The following is a 12,348-nucleotide window of genomic DNA, read 5'->3' as shown; positions in this document are numbered from 1 at the left end:
TTGCCCGCTGGTGGTGTGAGTGGAGCAGGCGGTTGGCCGGGCCCCGCCCCCGCGGAGAGGAGAGAGCGGTAGAGGCCCAGGACGAGTGCCACCAGGTGACGGGATCACGGCGGCGCGACGGGGCCAGGCCGGCGCGAGGCGCCCCGATGTGCGGCCGCGGCTGCGTCGGCGTCCCAACGCGATCGAATTTGTTTTTTTTTTCCTTTTTTGGTGGCGGACTGAATAGAATGCAGCCGCGCTACCTGGCACATGCGGTGGCGCCGCGGATGTGGATGGGCGCGCCCCGCGCTGGAGACAGCGAACAGCGATGCGGCACATGGCCATCTACGCCGGAAACGGCTGGTCTACGTGCCTACGGAGAGAGGCTGCCGAACCGCGCCGGAACGGGACAGAAATGATGGCGCGCGAGGCCACGACCTGGAGCAGCTCAACGTGCGTGCGGCTTCGATGTCATGGGCCTACGGTGTCCGGTGACCCGAGGGATCGGTTGAGGGGACGCCACGCAGGAGGAAGCTGCACTGCTGCAGAGCTGGGACAGGTCTGCTGGGTGCTGGAGTGGAGTGTGAATTCTGCCCGGGGGGTGCGCGCTTGGTGTGCTCACCACGCCTGGACACGCCCACGACGCAGAATCAGCGGCGAGTTGATCTGTTGGTGTCTTCGAGTAATTGCCATTTGCATCCTAGCTAGGTGGGGTTCGGTTCAGAATCGCCGGCAACTTGATGCCTTTTGAGTAACTTACATTTTGCTTCCAAGGTGGAGTTTTAAAAACTGATCTTGCACGGGAATGGCCGAGATCTCCGCCTATATCATCAGAAGAAAACAAAAGAGATGTCGGCATGCGTTCCGATCCTGACTCGTTGGCCGTGAGAATTTTCAGAAAACCTGTGTGGCGGTCGGCGGTCAGGAGGGAGGTAGTTGGGTCAACAAGAACCGTCAGCAGTTTAACCACGTGACATCGGAAATCCTGTGAGGGGGAGGCGAAAGGTCAACTTCGATTCGAGCACAGGATTGTAGAAAGCCCACTCGTACGGCCCCTGTGTTAAAACTGGTCCAGTCGAACAAGATCCGTTCCGAATTCTCAGTTTCTTGCAGCGTGTAAGTGGAAGAATCCCAATAGTTTTCCACCGTTTGAAGTCAACAAGTGTTAGGTTCAGACTACGTTTCTGAAAAGTCCGTATCCGTATGCTTGCTACCAGCCTACCATTACCAAAGCACCGGGGCAGTAGAGAACGAGCACCAAAACGAAAAAACCCATAGATTCCTCTGTTCAGAAAAATGAAGCAAATCCTTCGCTTCACGTTGCCATCTCCAACAGTCCGTGTCAACGGATGATGCAAGCTCCTGCGTCACCGATGCTTATCCAACATTCCCAAGTCAGAGAGAGGATGATGGATTGCTTGAGCCTTGAGGTGATCGCCAACAGGTAGTCCACTAGGCTGTTTCCATCAACTGACATGATCTCCTCACCTGAACAACCTGCCAATGCTCAGGCTTCTTCCTGAATTGTACAGTTGTGCTCCTATCCTGCCATGAAAGTGGAGCAGGTAGACGCTGACGATTATTTCAACCGAATCCAGATATTGCTGCGCTACCGGGAATGATGGGTGCAAGAGTGGCTAAAAGTTCTTACCGTGCGTATGAAATCAAAAGCTGGGTTTCATCCATTCAAGGTGGATCAAATCCTGCTACGAGTTTACCATGGCCGTGGCAATAGCCGCTGTATTGCTGCTATTCATATGGAGCACAGCAACACTAGCTCCAGGCCTCCAACTCTGTCACAAGACCGACGGACGAGGCTGAAGATGAAGGAAAGCAAGCTGCAGCAAAACTCTGAAGAAGCTGACGAAAGCTGGTCAGCCTAGAAGTTGAAGAACAAACTGTTCCGGTAACTCTGAATGAGCCCAGCTCCAACTACTGCGGGCCCAATTGGGGGTATCCAACTAGCCGGGCCATGCGGCCTGTAATGCGCTTACTGTATCGTCGTCTCAGAAGGAAATGGAAGTACCTCGAACGAATTATTATTGTAGTCCAGACACTTGTTAGCGAGTGATAATCGATACAGTAGTAGACACACAAACTCCTAAAATGGGCCATCTCAAAAAAAAATATAGTAGAACAGGCTTTGCTTGGGTAACAGCTAGAACGCGGCCCTGATGAAGAAAGTCTAGGGCCCATTTGCAAACAAATCACGACTGCTCCTCCATGGGCCCGAAAGAGCGCAAACACATCCGAAGGACCTACTAAACACAGTCGGTAGCTTAGGGTTTAGCTGCAACGAACCGAGAGCGAGGCACACCGACGCGCAGTCCCATCGGACTTGCTCGTGGCATGCCTCCGCCCACCGCCAATCGCAATCACCGTTCGCCGGCGACGTCGCTGTCGGGCACCTATCGTCGCGCACCGGCGCACGGCCGCACGAGCTCAGAAAACCGGCGCCGACCCCCTCCCGCGGCCGGTGGCGGACCCGGAATCGAGATAGCCGAGGCGTGAAGCATACGCGTTCGCCGGTCGCGCGCGCGCACGTACGTGCGCCCGAAGCAAAAGATGCGGCGCGGGGCGCGTTTTCTTCCACCCCTCACCTTCCGTCCCGTGCGCGCCCGCGGTTTCTTGGCGCCGGACGGCACGCCGTCGGCGCGACAAACCGCCATCATACCGACAGGGCGCCCGTGCCTCGCACGCTCCAGTCTCCAGCTGCTGCCTGCCCGAATCCAGCAGGTTTGGGCCCCCGGCGGGGACCGAGTTCAGTGGAGTGCGGCGATAGAATTACGCTCACGTCGGTCTCAGATGCCCGGCCATGGGAGAGCTCGAGCACGGGATCAAGGAGGTGAGCCTGATGGTCTGAGACTACTACACTCACTGGAGCCCATCAGCCGACCCATCCGCGCTTCCGGTGCGGTGTGGTTATCAAAGCAGCCGCATAGCGATTCGCGCTAATATGATCCAGCCTGCGGAGGAGCCGACAGCAGCCGTCGCTGACAGCATGCCGCTGAACAGCTACCACCTGCCAGTGCGTTTAGTGTCGGTGTGGCCTTGCCATGTTCGGCAGCAGCAGTCCAACCAAGCAGCAACAGAGAGAGTACAATATTTTCCTAGGTCCCGGTCACCTCGCCGAGGCCCGCTGGCAGGTGGGCCCGACGGCAGTGCACCCCATCGGGCAAGAGGCCCAGGCTGTCGTCCACCATTCATGGCTTAAAACAAATCCCCCTCGCACTTAGCCAGGTCCTACTCTATATATTTTTTTTTAACACTGATCACAACCCAAGAGTAGCAGTGGCCTGCTACTGCAAAGTGGAATCCTCAGTACAATTAGCTGTCATCTTAAGAACAAGCATGTACTGACAGTACCCACTAAAGACCGAGTGGATTTCCTTTCAAAAAATAGAAAAAAGATCGAGTGGAGAGGTTAAAATAAAAACAAACTAGACCATCCGGTAGTTTTTTTCCCACTTCCCGGTTGCCAAAAGGAGCAGCGTGGGCCCGGCAGGGTTCCCAAGTCAAGTGTGAAGGCCGCGGGGTTAATTAACTGGCCTGTCCCGCTAGGCTCTAGCTGTGGTTGGGTCCCCTCGGCGCAGCCAGATGCGAAGCCGACGACGACAGTCGGTGCGGTCTCCGGAGAGAAAAGGGAAAAATGGCCGATGGCCCGTGGCTGGCTGGTCCAACAGCTAGCAACAGCCCGGCAAACCGCTGGCGGGGGGATGAGCTGTCACGCCGCCGGGATCGGAGATCCAGGGAGCGGCGGGGCACGGCGCGCGGGCGGAAACCTAGGAACGAGCCGCCCTTCTCATTCGCTTTGTCGGCGTGGCGGTGGCGGCGCGTGCCCTGTTCACGTTCCCTACCACGGCTCCACACTGCCTCGCTTCACTTGATGCACCCTACTGTATCCCCGAGTACTCCGTAGCAGGAGAAATGGCTGATCTGGAAATGTAGTGCGGTGGAATTCTGTTACACGACAGGTAGGAGCAGAATTATCATGGGACGGTGAATTGCCGTGAGCATTGTCGGGCCATGGACGAGATGGAGAGAGATAGGACCAGCAGGCAGGCGAACGAGCCAGCCAGCTGCTCCTATCATGGGTGACGGTGACTCCGTAACTAAAAATTTGCACCGGGCGGATTCGGTTACCGACAAATGGACTACTACGCGCGGAAGCGAGTCGAGGCTGTCACTTGCCAGGTTGGTGCGGTTTCGTTGCGTTGCGCACGCACGCACGCGACCGACCGCGCCAAACGGCAGCTCGTCCGTGCGAGGGGCTCCAGTGGTTGGTGCACCGTTCCACTGTTAGATATACAACTTGGACAGTGAGATGCCGGAAGCTGACACAGCACTTGTCCGCCACGGTTGGTGAGCTGCACCGAGCGTAGGATCGGAGCGGCAGCGGACCAACAAAAACTTGGACGTCGCAGTCGGTAGGCGAATTGGCAGCGGTGAACGCCGGCCGATCACGGCTCGCACGAGTGCGTGCTGAGGCGAGCGAGAGTGCGAGACCCTACTACAGCCTACAATTGGTCGCGAAAGGACGCTGCAGAAAGGGGTTTGCTAGGCCAGACGACCGTCCTGGGATTTCGTTAAGCAGCTAGAGAATCGTGAGAGGATGAGATTAAAGAAAGTCGTTTAAGCTTAGTACCTACCCGGAGCCTCCATTTGCCATGTTGCCCCCCCCCCCCCCCCCCCCTAAGAGGTGGCAATTGAGTTGCGGTTTTGAAAGACGACATAGACGTCACCGTGGCTTACGCATACCAAAATGGATGCTAGTCTAGTCCCGGCCATCAGGCCATGTGATGTGAGACGAGAACAAATAATGGGCCTAGTTAGGTCATCAAACTACACGGTCAACTACTAAATATTTGGCATCGTAGCACAAGTAGAGTAACTATACTAGTACTTTCCCAGCAAAAAGAAAGAGCAGTAGTACATTACTATACTGGAAAAAAGAAAAAAAATACTCTGGAAAGACATGTACATTGAACTGGGCCGGATCAAAGGCTCCTCGCACCGATTCCCCTCCAGAACCTCCCGTTGGGGGGGGGCCCGTGCGACGAGCGAATACGCAGCAGTTTACGTGGGCGGGGACGGACGATGGCGCGACGCAGTTGGTCGGATAATCTCCGATTGATTGCTACTAGCTTGCCGTATGCGTCACAAAAATATCCAGTAGCGCTCCTGCTCGCCACTCGATGGCTTGAAGCCGTACGAAGCGTCGCTTGCATCAGGGGTGGAGTGGAGATGGACCACGGCCGGGGACGCGAGCATTCAGTGCTGGGAAAACGGCGGGAGTTGAGCCGCGGCCAACCCACCGCGCCGCTGCTCGCCGTGCGCGGGGCAGGACAGCGAGCCCCGGCCGGCCCGGCGGTGGTGGCCCTCCCAACTTAACTTACCCAACACACCACCACCACCACCATAGACACCTCCTCCGGCCAGCCAGCCTTCCCACCCGCGGCACGCACGCACAACGTGAGGGCCACATGGGTGACAGGACGCTTGCTGCCCAGTTGCCCGCTTGCTGTGTGAGTCTGTGATGCTCCGCCGACCCACCCCCCACCCCCGGCGCGGCGCGCACCCAACCCGACGAGCTCGGCCGATCAGGCGCGTGGAGCCAACCCACCTTTCCAGCGATCACGACGCCCGAACACCTCCCCGCATCTCGCCCGTACCAGTGATCCAGTATGTTCAGCTCCTCCGCGCCCTTTCGCAGCCCACGACCGCGCCAACGCCCAGAGTTAGCGCGCCGCCGTCGTGCGCGCCACCGAGGCCGCCACATCGCCGGAACACGGCGAAGCGGGCGGGCACGTGAAGTTCGATCCGGATTAGAGCCCCCCGCAGTAGCCCCGCTCGAAAGTAAGCTAAAGATGATACTATCTCTAGTACTCCCCGGGGAGTTTAAAATTTTGAGTGGGGTACCGTGCGGTTTACCCTACCGGAAAAAGGGACAGGATCATCCTAACGTGGCCCGAGGCAGGAGAAAGAGGAGGGCTCGCGAGGCCACTCCGAGCTCCACCGGTGGGAACCCGAGGCAGGCCGCTTTCTCTTGGAAACACGCCTTTCCCGGCGACCGATGGTTGTGCGACGCACGGTAAAAAAATCCAAACAAAAGACGGCGCAGCAAGCGAGAAAAAAATGAAAAGAAGCCACCGCTTTGACGGTTTGACCGGGCCACAGGGGAGGGCGACCAGGGGAGAGGGAGGGACCCATGCAGACGCAGCTGAACTGCTGGATCAGAGAACGCAACGAGAGGCGACGGATTGCATGCACAAGAGACGAAGAGCTATAGCCATCAACCGCACAGCTAAACCTCAGCGGACGCCCGGATGCGTCCGAGCGGCCAGAACGGACGGGGTCCAGCGGCCGGCGCCGGCCGTCCTCTCCAGCCAAAGCCAGCCAGCCAGGTTTGGGCGGGCGCGCCAACCCAGAGGCGTCGTTCTCAGGGATCCGGCTCCGGCGCGAGGGATGGCTGGCGGCAGGGAGATGCAGATCCCATGCCCCCACCCGCGGCCAGATTCTGAGGCGGTTAGGCACCGGACAAACGGTTGCTGGTCACCTCACATGCGTAATCACCAACCATTGGAGAATAGAAGGCGGGGGGCAGAGTTGATTAAGCCATGATGCGCCGTATTAAGCAATGAAATTCCATTTATATTAATGTCCCATGATGCCATGGGGCCACTAGACAATTACACCAGACATAGAGTAATCAGCCCACACTTGCCGCAGTTGTTGATGCAGCTAAGCAACAAACCACTGCACTGCACTCCTAATGACCCTTGTAACAAAAGTCAGGGGACACTTTAACTACTACGGCTACTACCACCTCGTGGTACAAGGGAAAAAAACACCAATAAATCCTTCGAGCATACTCTAAACATAACAAAGCAAGCGCCCTTATTCATGGAGCCCACGGCAAGCTTCTTTTGCAAGTAAAAATGGCTGCAAAAAAGAGGGAGGAGAGGAGGCCTTAGCTGGGTCCGTGCTGGTAGCACCCAAAGCAAGCAAAGCCATGTATATCGGATGGATGGGGAGATGAGCTCCTGTTTCCTTTTTCTCCTCCAAGATAAACCCCACCCAATCCTTTCATGTCATCTCTCATCATCTTGTTGCTTGCTCTCGCTCTTGCTGCAGCTAAAACACCCCTCTCGAACCACTTATTATTATTCTCCCCCCAAACCACCAAACTGGGACGACATGGGTTTCTTCGCAGCTCGTCCATCTCCACCGCTTTCCGTCCACACCCAAAAAACCAATATATCACCGGATCCAAAATGAACAGACCTAACGCTGATGCTAACACTAGTATGGCCTTCCTAACTCTGCTGCTAACACACTACCTAACAAAAGGTACTCGAACTAATTTCTTTAATTATTAGGATTGACTGGAGTGGCCAACAGACATGAGGGTGTCGCCGGAATCTTTGGTGGCAACCTTCGTCTGCTCCGGCCGGCGACTGAACTCAAGAACTGTGGCAGAGTTCCGGCGAGGCTACGGCTGCCGCCGCAGCGCGCCGCTTCTGGCTCGCCAGCATGTTGCTCCGACTAATCAAGGCATCTGCGAGGGAAGAGCTCACATTAGCATCTCCTGCCCTTTCGGGAACAGAGCAGAACAGAATTGCAGTAGGCAGTATAACTGTATAAGATGGTTACCGTGATCGAGAACGAAGCCTCCGGGGTAGCGAGGCTGGGCGCCAAGGTCATCAAGGTTGAGGTTCAGAGCTTGCACGACGCGGGCGGGGACAAGAACCGTTGAACACCCTGGGCGACGCAGAGAGCGCCATGTGAGTCGAAGATTTCACCCAAAAAAAACAACACCAGCGGAGGTATTCATTGTGCAAGAAACGGCCAGGCAAGTAGCTACAACCGACGAACCTGTCTTTCTCTTCGGCTCGGTCGGGGCGCCGGCAGGACGAGGGAGGAAGACGCCGGTGCCATTACGCTCGCGCTTGGCGCCCGGCGGGGTGAGGAACACGGCGCGCATGCCACCGGCAGGGAGCGCCGGCGCCTGGTGCTGCTGCGGAGCCTTCTGAAGCGGGGGCCACGCCGCCGGGTTCAGACCGGGAGGCGCGTCGCAGCCGCCGCAGCCAACGGGCTTCGCGCCTGCGCCCTGGCACGCGCTCCACGCCGCGGCCGCGGCCAGGTGGCGCTCTCGCTGCAGCTTGAGGAGCTGCTGTTGCTTGAGGAGATGGAACTGCAAACCGACGAGAGAACCGAAATGGAAAGCGTCAGGGCTACAGGAACGGAACAAGAAGAAGGATACAACTTAGGAATCTTGGCGAGAGCCCACGCACCTGAGCGGCCTGCATCTGGCGCTGCGAGACCAAGTGCGCGAGCGGGTGGTAGTACCCGCCGGCAGGGGCCTTGGTGGCGGGCGGAGCCACCGGGGGCGGCGACGGCTTCCTCGCCGGCGGCGCGAAGCCACCGTGGCCGTTGAAGCCGTAGGCGTTGCTGGGCACAGGGATGCTGTTGGTCACCGACCGCATGCGTGCAACCTGCCCGGCCGCCTCGTACAGGAGCTCCCACGGGTCCGCGGGCCGCTGCTCCAGCGGCGACGACGGCGGCGAGGTCCCCTTGGACGCCCCGCCGTTGGGGCTCTCCTGGCCGGACTTGGGCAGCCCGCACAGCGTCGACTGCGGCGACCCAACCGTCACCACCTCCTGCAGCACAAGAACTCGCAATCAGGAACTCCGGCGCGCGCCAAGAGACAAACAAGAAGGCGTGGGGCGCAAAGAAAGAGAGAGCCAACCAGCACCATGCATGCAACCACGGAAAACCAACCTTGGCGGGCGCCTTCCGCTCGCCGTCATCCCCGAGGAGCCCCGCAAGGCGGCGCGAGAGGCCGGCCAGGCTGTCCTCCTCGTCGCTCTCGCTCCGGGCGGCCACCGCCGCCTTCTCCTCCTCGGAGAAGAAGTCGTCGTCGAGGAACTCCTCCGGGAGCCAGAACTCCTCCCCGAGGTCCGAGCACTCCGTCGACATTTCCTCCACCCTCGAACCGGTCCCAAGAAGCCAACAAGAATCCGCCGCCGGCCGTCAAAGCCCCGCACCCCGCGCCTCGGCGCCGGGAAGCAACCGCTGCGGGCAGCCGAGAAGCGGAGGGGCGAGGAGCGGCGTGTGCCTCGCCCAAAAGGGGTGGGACGGCGAGAAAGAGATGGAGGCAGGGGAAGGAGGGAGGCGCAATGGAATGTCGATGGACGACGAGGATTTTAAAACGGCCGAGCCGGAGGCCCGGGGGCTGTACTCCTTTATAAAAGAGGACGCCGAGGAGAGAGACGCGGCCGAGGAATTAATTCGGCCGGGGGATCATTTTCTTTTGGAACCGATTTTTCGCCGGGGCACCTCGTGGGGCCGGCCCCGACGCGCCGTAGCGCCCCCAAATGCCTCCTCCACCTGCGCTCACTGCGCCAATTTATTGCGCGTATCCTTTTCTTTTTTTTTCCTTTGGGGCGGCCGGACGACCGGCGTAGAGTAGGAGCAGAGGAGTTTGGGCAGTTATTGTGGGATGGGTGTGTGTACACTCTACGTCAGATTACGTAGATCTCGTCTTGGATTCTTATGTACGTGCTCCTCATGTCCGTGCCACTCCACCCACTCCTTCCAACGTCAAATAGTGGGGCGCTTTTTTTTCGGACCGTCAAATAGTGGTTCAACTAATTTTCTGGAGCGAAAACCACGCACCACGCAGTAGTGTGCACCTACAACCGCGGTGTTCCTTGACGGTCTTTTCGCCGAGAAGATAACGGACGGGTGGTTAAAAAAGTTTGATGTCACCGCTGCAGCAGCCTGCAGCCTGGATGTCAACAAAAAAAAACCTGCTTCTGCCGTGCAGGCCGTGCCTAACGTGGCAGAGCCTGTGTCACTGTGGGTGCCGAGAGTAAAAGTTGGGGGCGTCATACGGCCGCACCGGGGTCACGAGCGTTGCGTCTGCGACCGTATGCGAGTTCTTGCCGGGCGGGGTGGCGTTTTAATTTTACAGCGCATTGAAGACGTGAGGGGTTTAAATGCAGGGGTACGCGGGCGGGAAAGGGCGCGCGACGGGTACGCGGTATGCCGCACGTACGTGGGAAACGCCGCGCGCCGTGGCTCCACGCCCGCAACGAGAAGACGGCGCGCGCCCGCTAGCCCGTTTTAGCACCGGCGCCGCGGCGCGAACCCTGTTCTGCGCGATTCGGACGGAACGGAGCCGGGTGAAGAGGAGAGAACGGGTCCCGGTTACCTGGTGGGCATGACGGCTCGACTCGGCTGCCTGCGCCGACGAAGCGGAGGTGTCGCCGAACGCTGACCCCCCTGTGCAGCGGCGCGGTGGGTCCCGCCCGGGCCCCGAGGAGCGCGCACCGCTTGGCAGGTCGAGCAGGCGGTCAAGCAGGTCGCGTTTTAAAATTCTGGGACGTGCCCGCATCGCGACGCCATGATATTTTCCCGCGTTCTATACGCTCCAGCAATTTGAATTTGTTGTCGCATTTTGAACATCGTACGTGCGGATTCTAGCGGTTTTTGTTTGTTAAATCCGGACTTTGCCAGGTCGTTTCGCGCCTTGTTGCGACGGGCCTGTCAGAGCTTGCTGACATGACAAAACAGTTTGCTCAGGACTTTGGGGGCGGGCGCAACAGTGCAGTAGTAGAAGTAGGGCCATCATTGTTGCAGCAACGCATGCTGGGAGAGGCGTACGGGAGCGGTGGAAGAACCGGAGCCCCCCCCCCCCCCGCATCAGCGGATGGCCGGATTGGATAACAGCGGCGCGGGCGAGCCACTGCGGGGCCCCACCTGTCGCGCTCGAGCGCGGGTCCCACCTGCCATCCCCTCGGGACGTGGATTCCTGTGAATCTCCGCACGGAGATTCTCGCAGCGGCCGCACCCCCAGGGTCGCTGTCGCGCGGGACCCAGCCCTGGCCCGGCCGACGTCCCCCCATCCACTCTAGCGGCGCGGCGGCCTTGTCTCGCGGGCCGTGGTGGGGGCAGCTGCCGTCACTGACGCCGCGGGGCCCGTCCGAACCCATCCTTCGTGGACGCCACGGCTGAGCTGTCGGTTTAATTCTGGCCTCGCTTCTTACGGCTCGTCGCGGTCACTTCAGCCGTCGGATTTTACCAGCGTGCTTGGCGTGTGTGAGCTAGGGGTGCGTCGCGCGCAGTCACAGGCGGTGGACGTGGAGGCGTGCATACCCGCCGGAAAACGACTCGACGGTGGTCGGACGCCTCTTCAAGTTTCCCGTGCACAAGTGGCCGCAAAAATCAAGAACATAGGGAGGGAACCGCCCATGCGTGTACTGCGCTGTCCCTCGATTTTTTATCCCGTGCTACCCAGATGCAAATGCCTTCGATCACGTCGATGGCGGCGATGATGGTGAGACTGAGGCCCAGCGCCGATCTGGAGTCCAAATCATGCGCGCGCTCGCGTGTCGGCCGCCCACTGGCCCGCTCGGCGCGAGGCAGTGACGCGCCGGGCGAGAGCGACGCGCCGTTCTCTTTTGTTTTCAGGTCAAGAGCGACGTCGGCTATCGTACTTATCGGTACAGGGTTTTTGTGCGATACGAGCGCCGCCGATTTCGTCCCGAGATTACCCCCGGAAAAATATCTGAACGCCGCATTGGATACCCACGCCCTGTTCCTGGTCGGGGGCATGCCATGCAGGGTGAGCGCCCAATCTTTTTCAAAAAGGCAGGGCTGTGGTTTCGAGTGGCCGACGACGAGCAGCAAGGGCCCCCACGGAGCGTTCGACAGGCCCGAGCGTAAGGATGGCAATGGACACGAATTATCCGCGTACCCGCGGGTAAAAAACCGTTGGGTATGGGTTTGGGTACCATTTCATACCCGCGGGTACGGGTACGGGTAGCAAATAATATCCACGGATATTTTTAAAACGGGTAACAAAAATTACTATCCATACCCGAAACCCGAAATCCGCATCTGACATGTGGGTCCACATCAAAACCATATATATAACGAAAACCCTAACCCTTACTCCCCCACACTCCCACCCCCACTCCAGCCCAGGCTCCCAGCCGCCGCCGCCCCACCCGACCGCCCGCGCCAGCGCCAGCGCTCCCCTCCCCCCGGGCGCCCGCCCCGCGCCCCCAGGCCGGCCGCGGGCAGATCCAGCTCCAGCTCCGCCGGCCACCCCTGCGGGCACGCCAGGCCGGCCGCCCACCCGGCCCCCCCCCGGCGCGCGCTAGGCGCCTAGGCCCCGCCCCCGCGCCACGCCAGCGGCCGGCCCCCCCCGGCGGCGCCACGCCAGCCCCCCCCTCCCGCCCCCGCCCCCCGCCGACGGTGCGCTCCAGCCTCCAGCGCCCCCCCGGACGGTGGTAGGCCCCGCGCCCCGCCTCTGCGCCTCCACCTGCGCGCGCCAGGCTGCAGGCCGCCCCCCCCCCAGGC

At 59.7% G+C, this 12,348-nt stretch overlaps 1 protein-coding gene across 1 annotated transcript; it reads right to left on the bottom strand.

The window, feature by feature from the left end:
• Positions 1 to 6,609: 6,609 nt before the first annotated feature.
• On the bottom strand, positions 6,610 to 9,268 carry LOC112887108. Its single transcript, XM_025953201.1, has 5 exons — positions 8,761 to 9,268; positions 8,274 to 8,639; positions 7,855 to 8,173; positions 7,633 to 7,740; positions 6,610 to 7,537 (listed from the first exon to the last, which is right to left on the bottom strand). The coding sequence occupies exons 1-5, from the start codon at positions 8,956 to 8,958 to the stop codon at positions 7,443 to 7,445; spliced, it is 1,086 nt and encodes a 361-aa protein (XP_025808986.1). The 5' UTR covers positions 8,959 to 9,268; the 3' UTR covers positions 6,610 to 7,442.
• Between the last annotated feature and the right edge of the window lie 3,080 nt (positions 9,269 to 12,348).

Source organism: Panicum hallii, chromosome 3, assembly GCF_002211085.1.
Source record: "Panicum hallii strain FIL2 chromosome 3, PHallii_v3.1, whole genome shotgun sequence".
Lineage (NCBI taxonomy): Eukaryota > Viridiplantae > Streptophyta > Magnoliopsida > Poales > Poaceae > Panicum > Panicum hallii.
The sequence above is the reverse complement of the archived record's forward strand: the minus strand, read 5'-3'. Positions and strand labels throughout refer to the sequence as shown.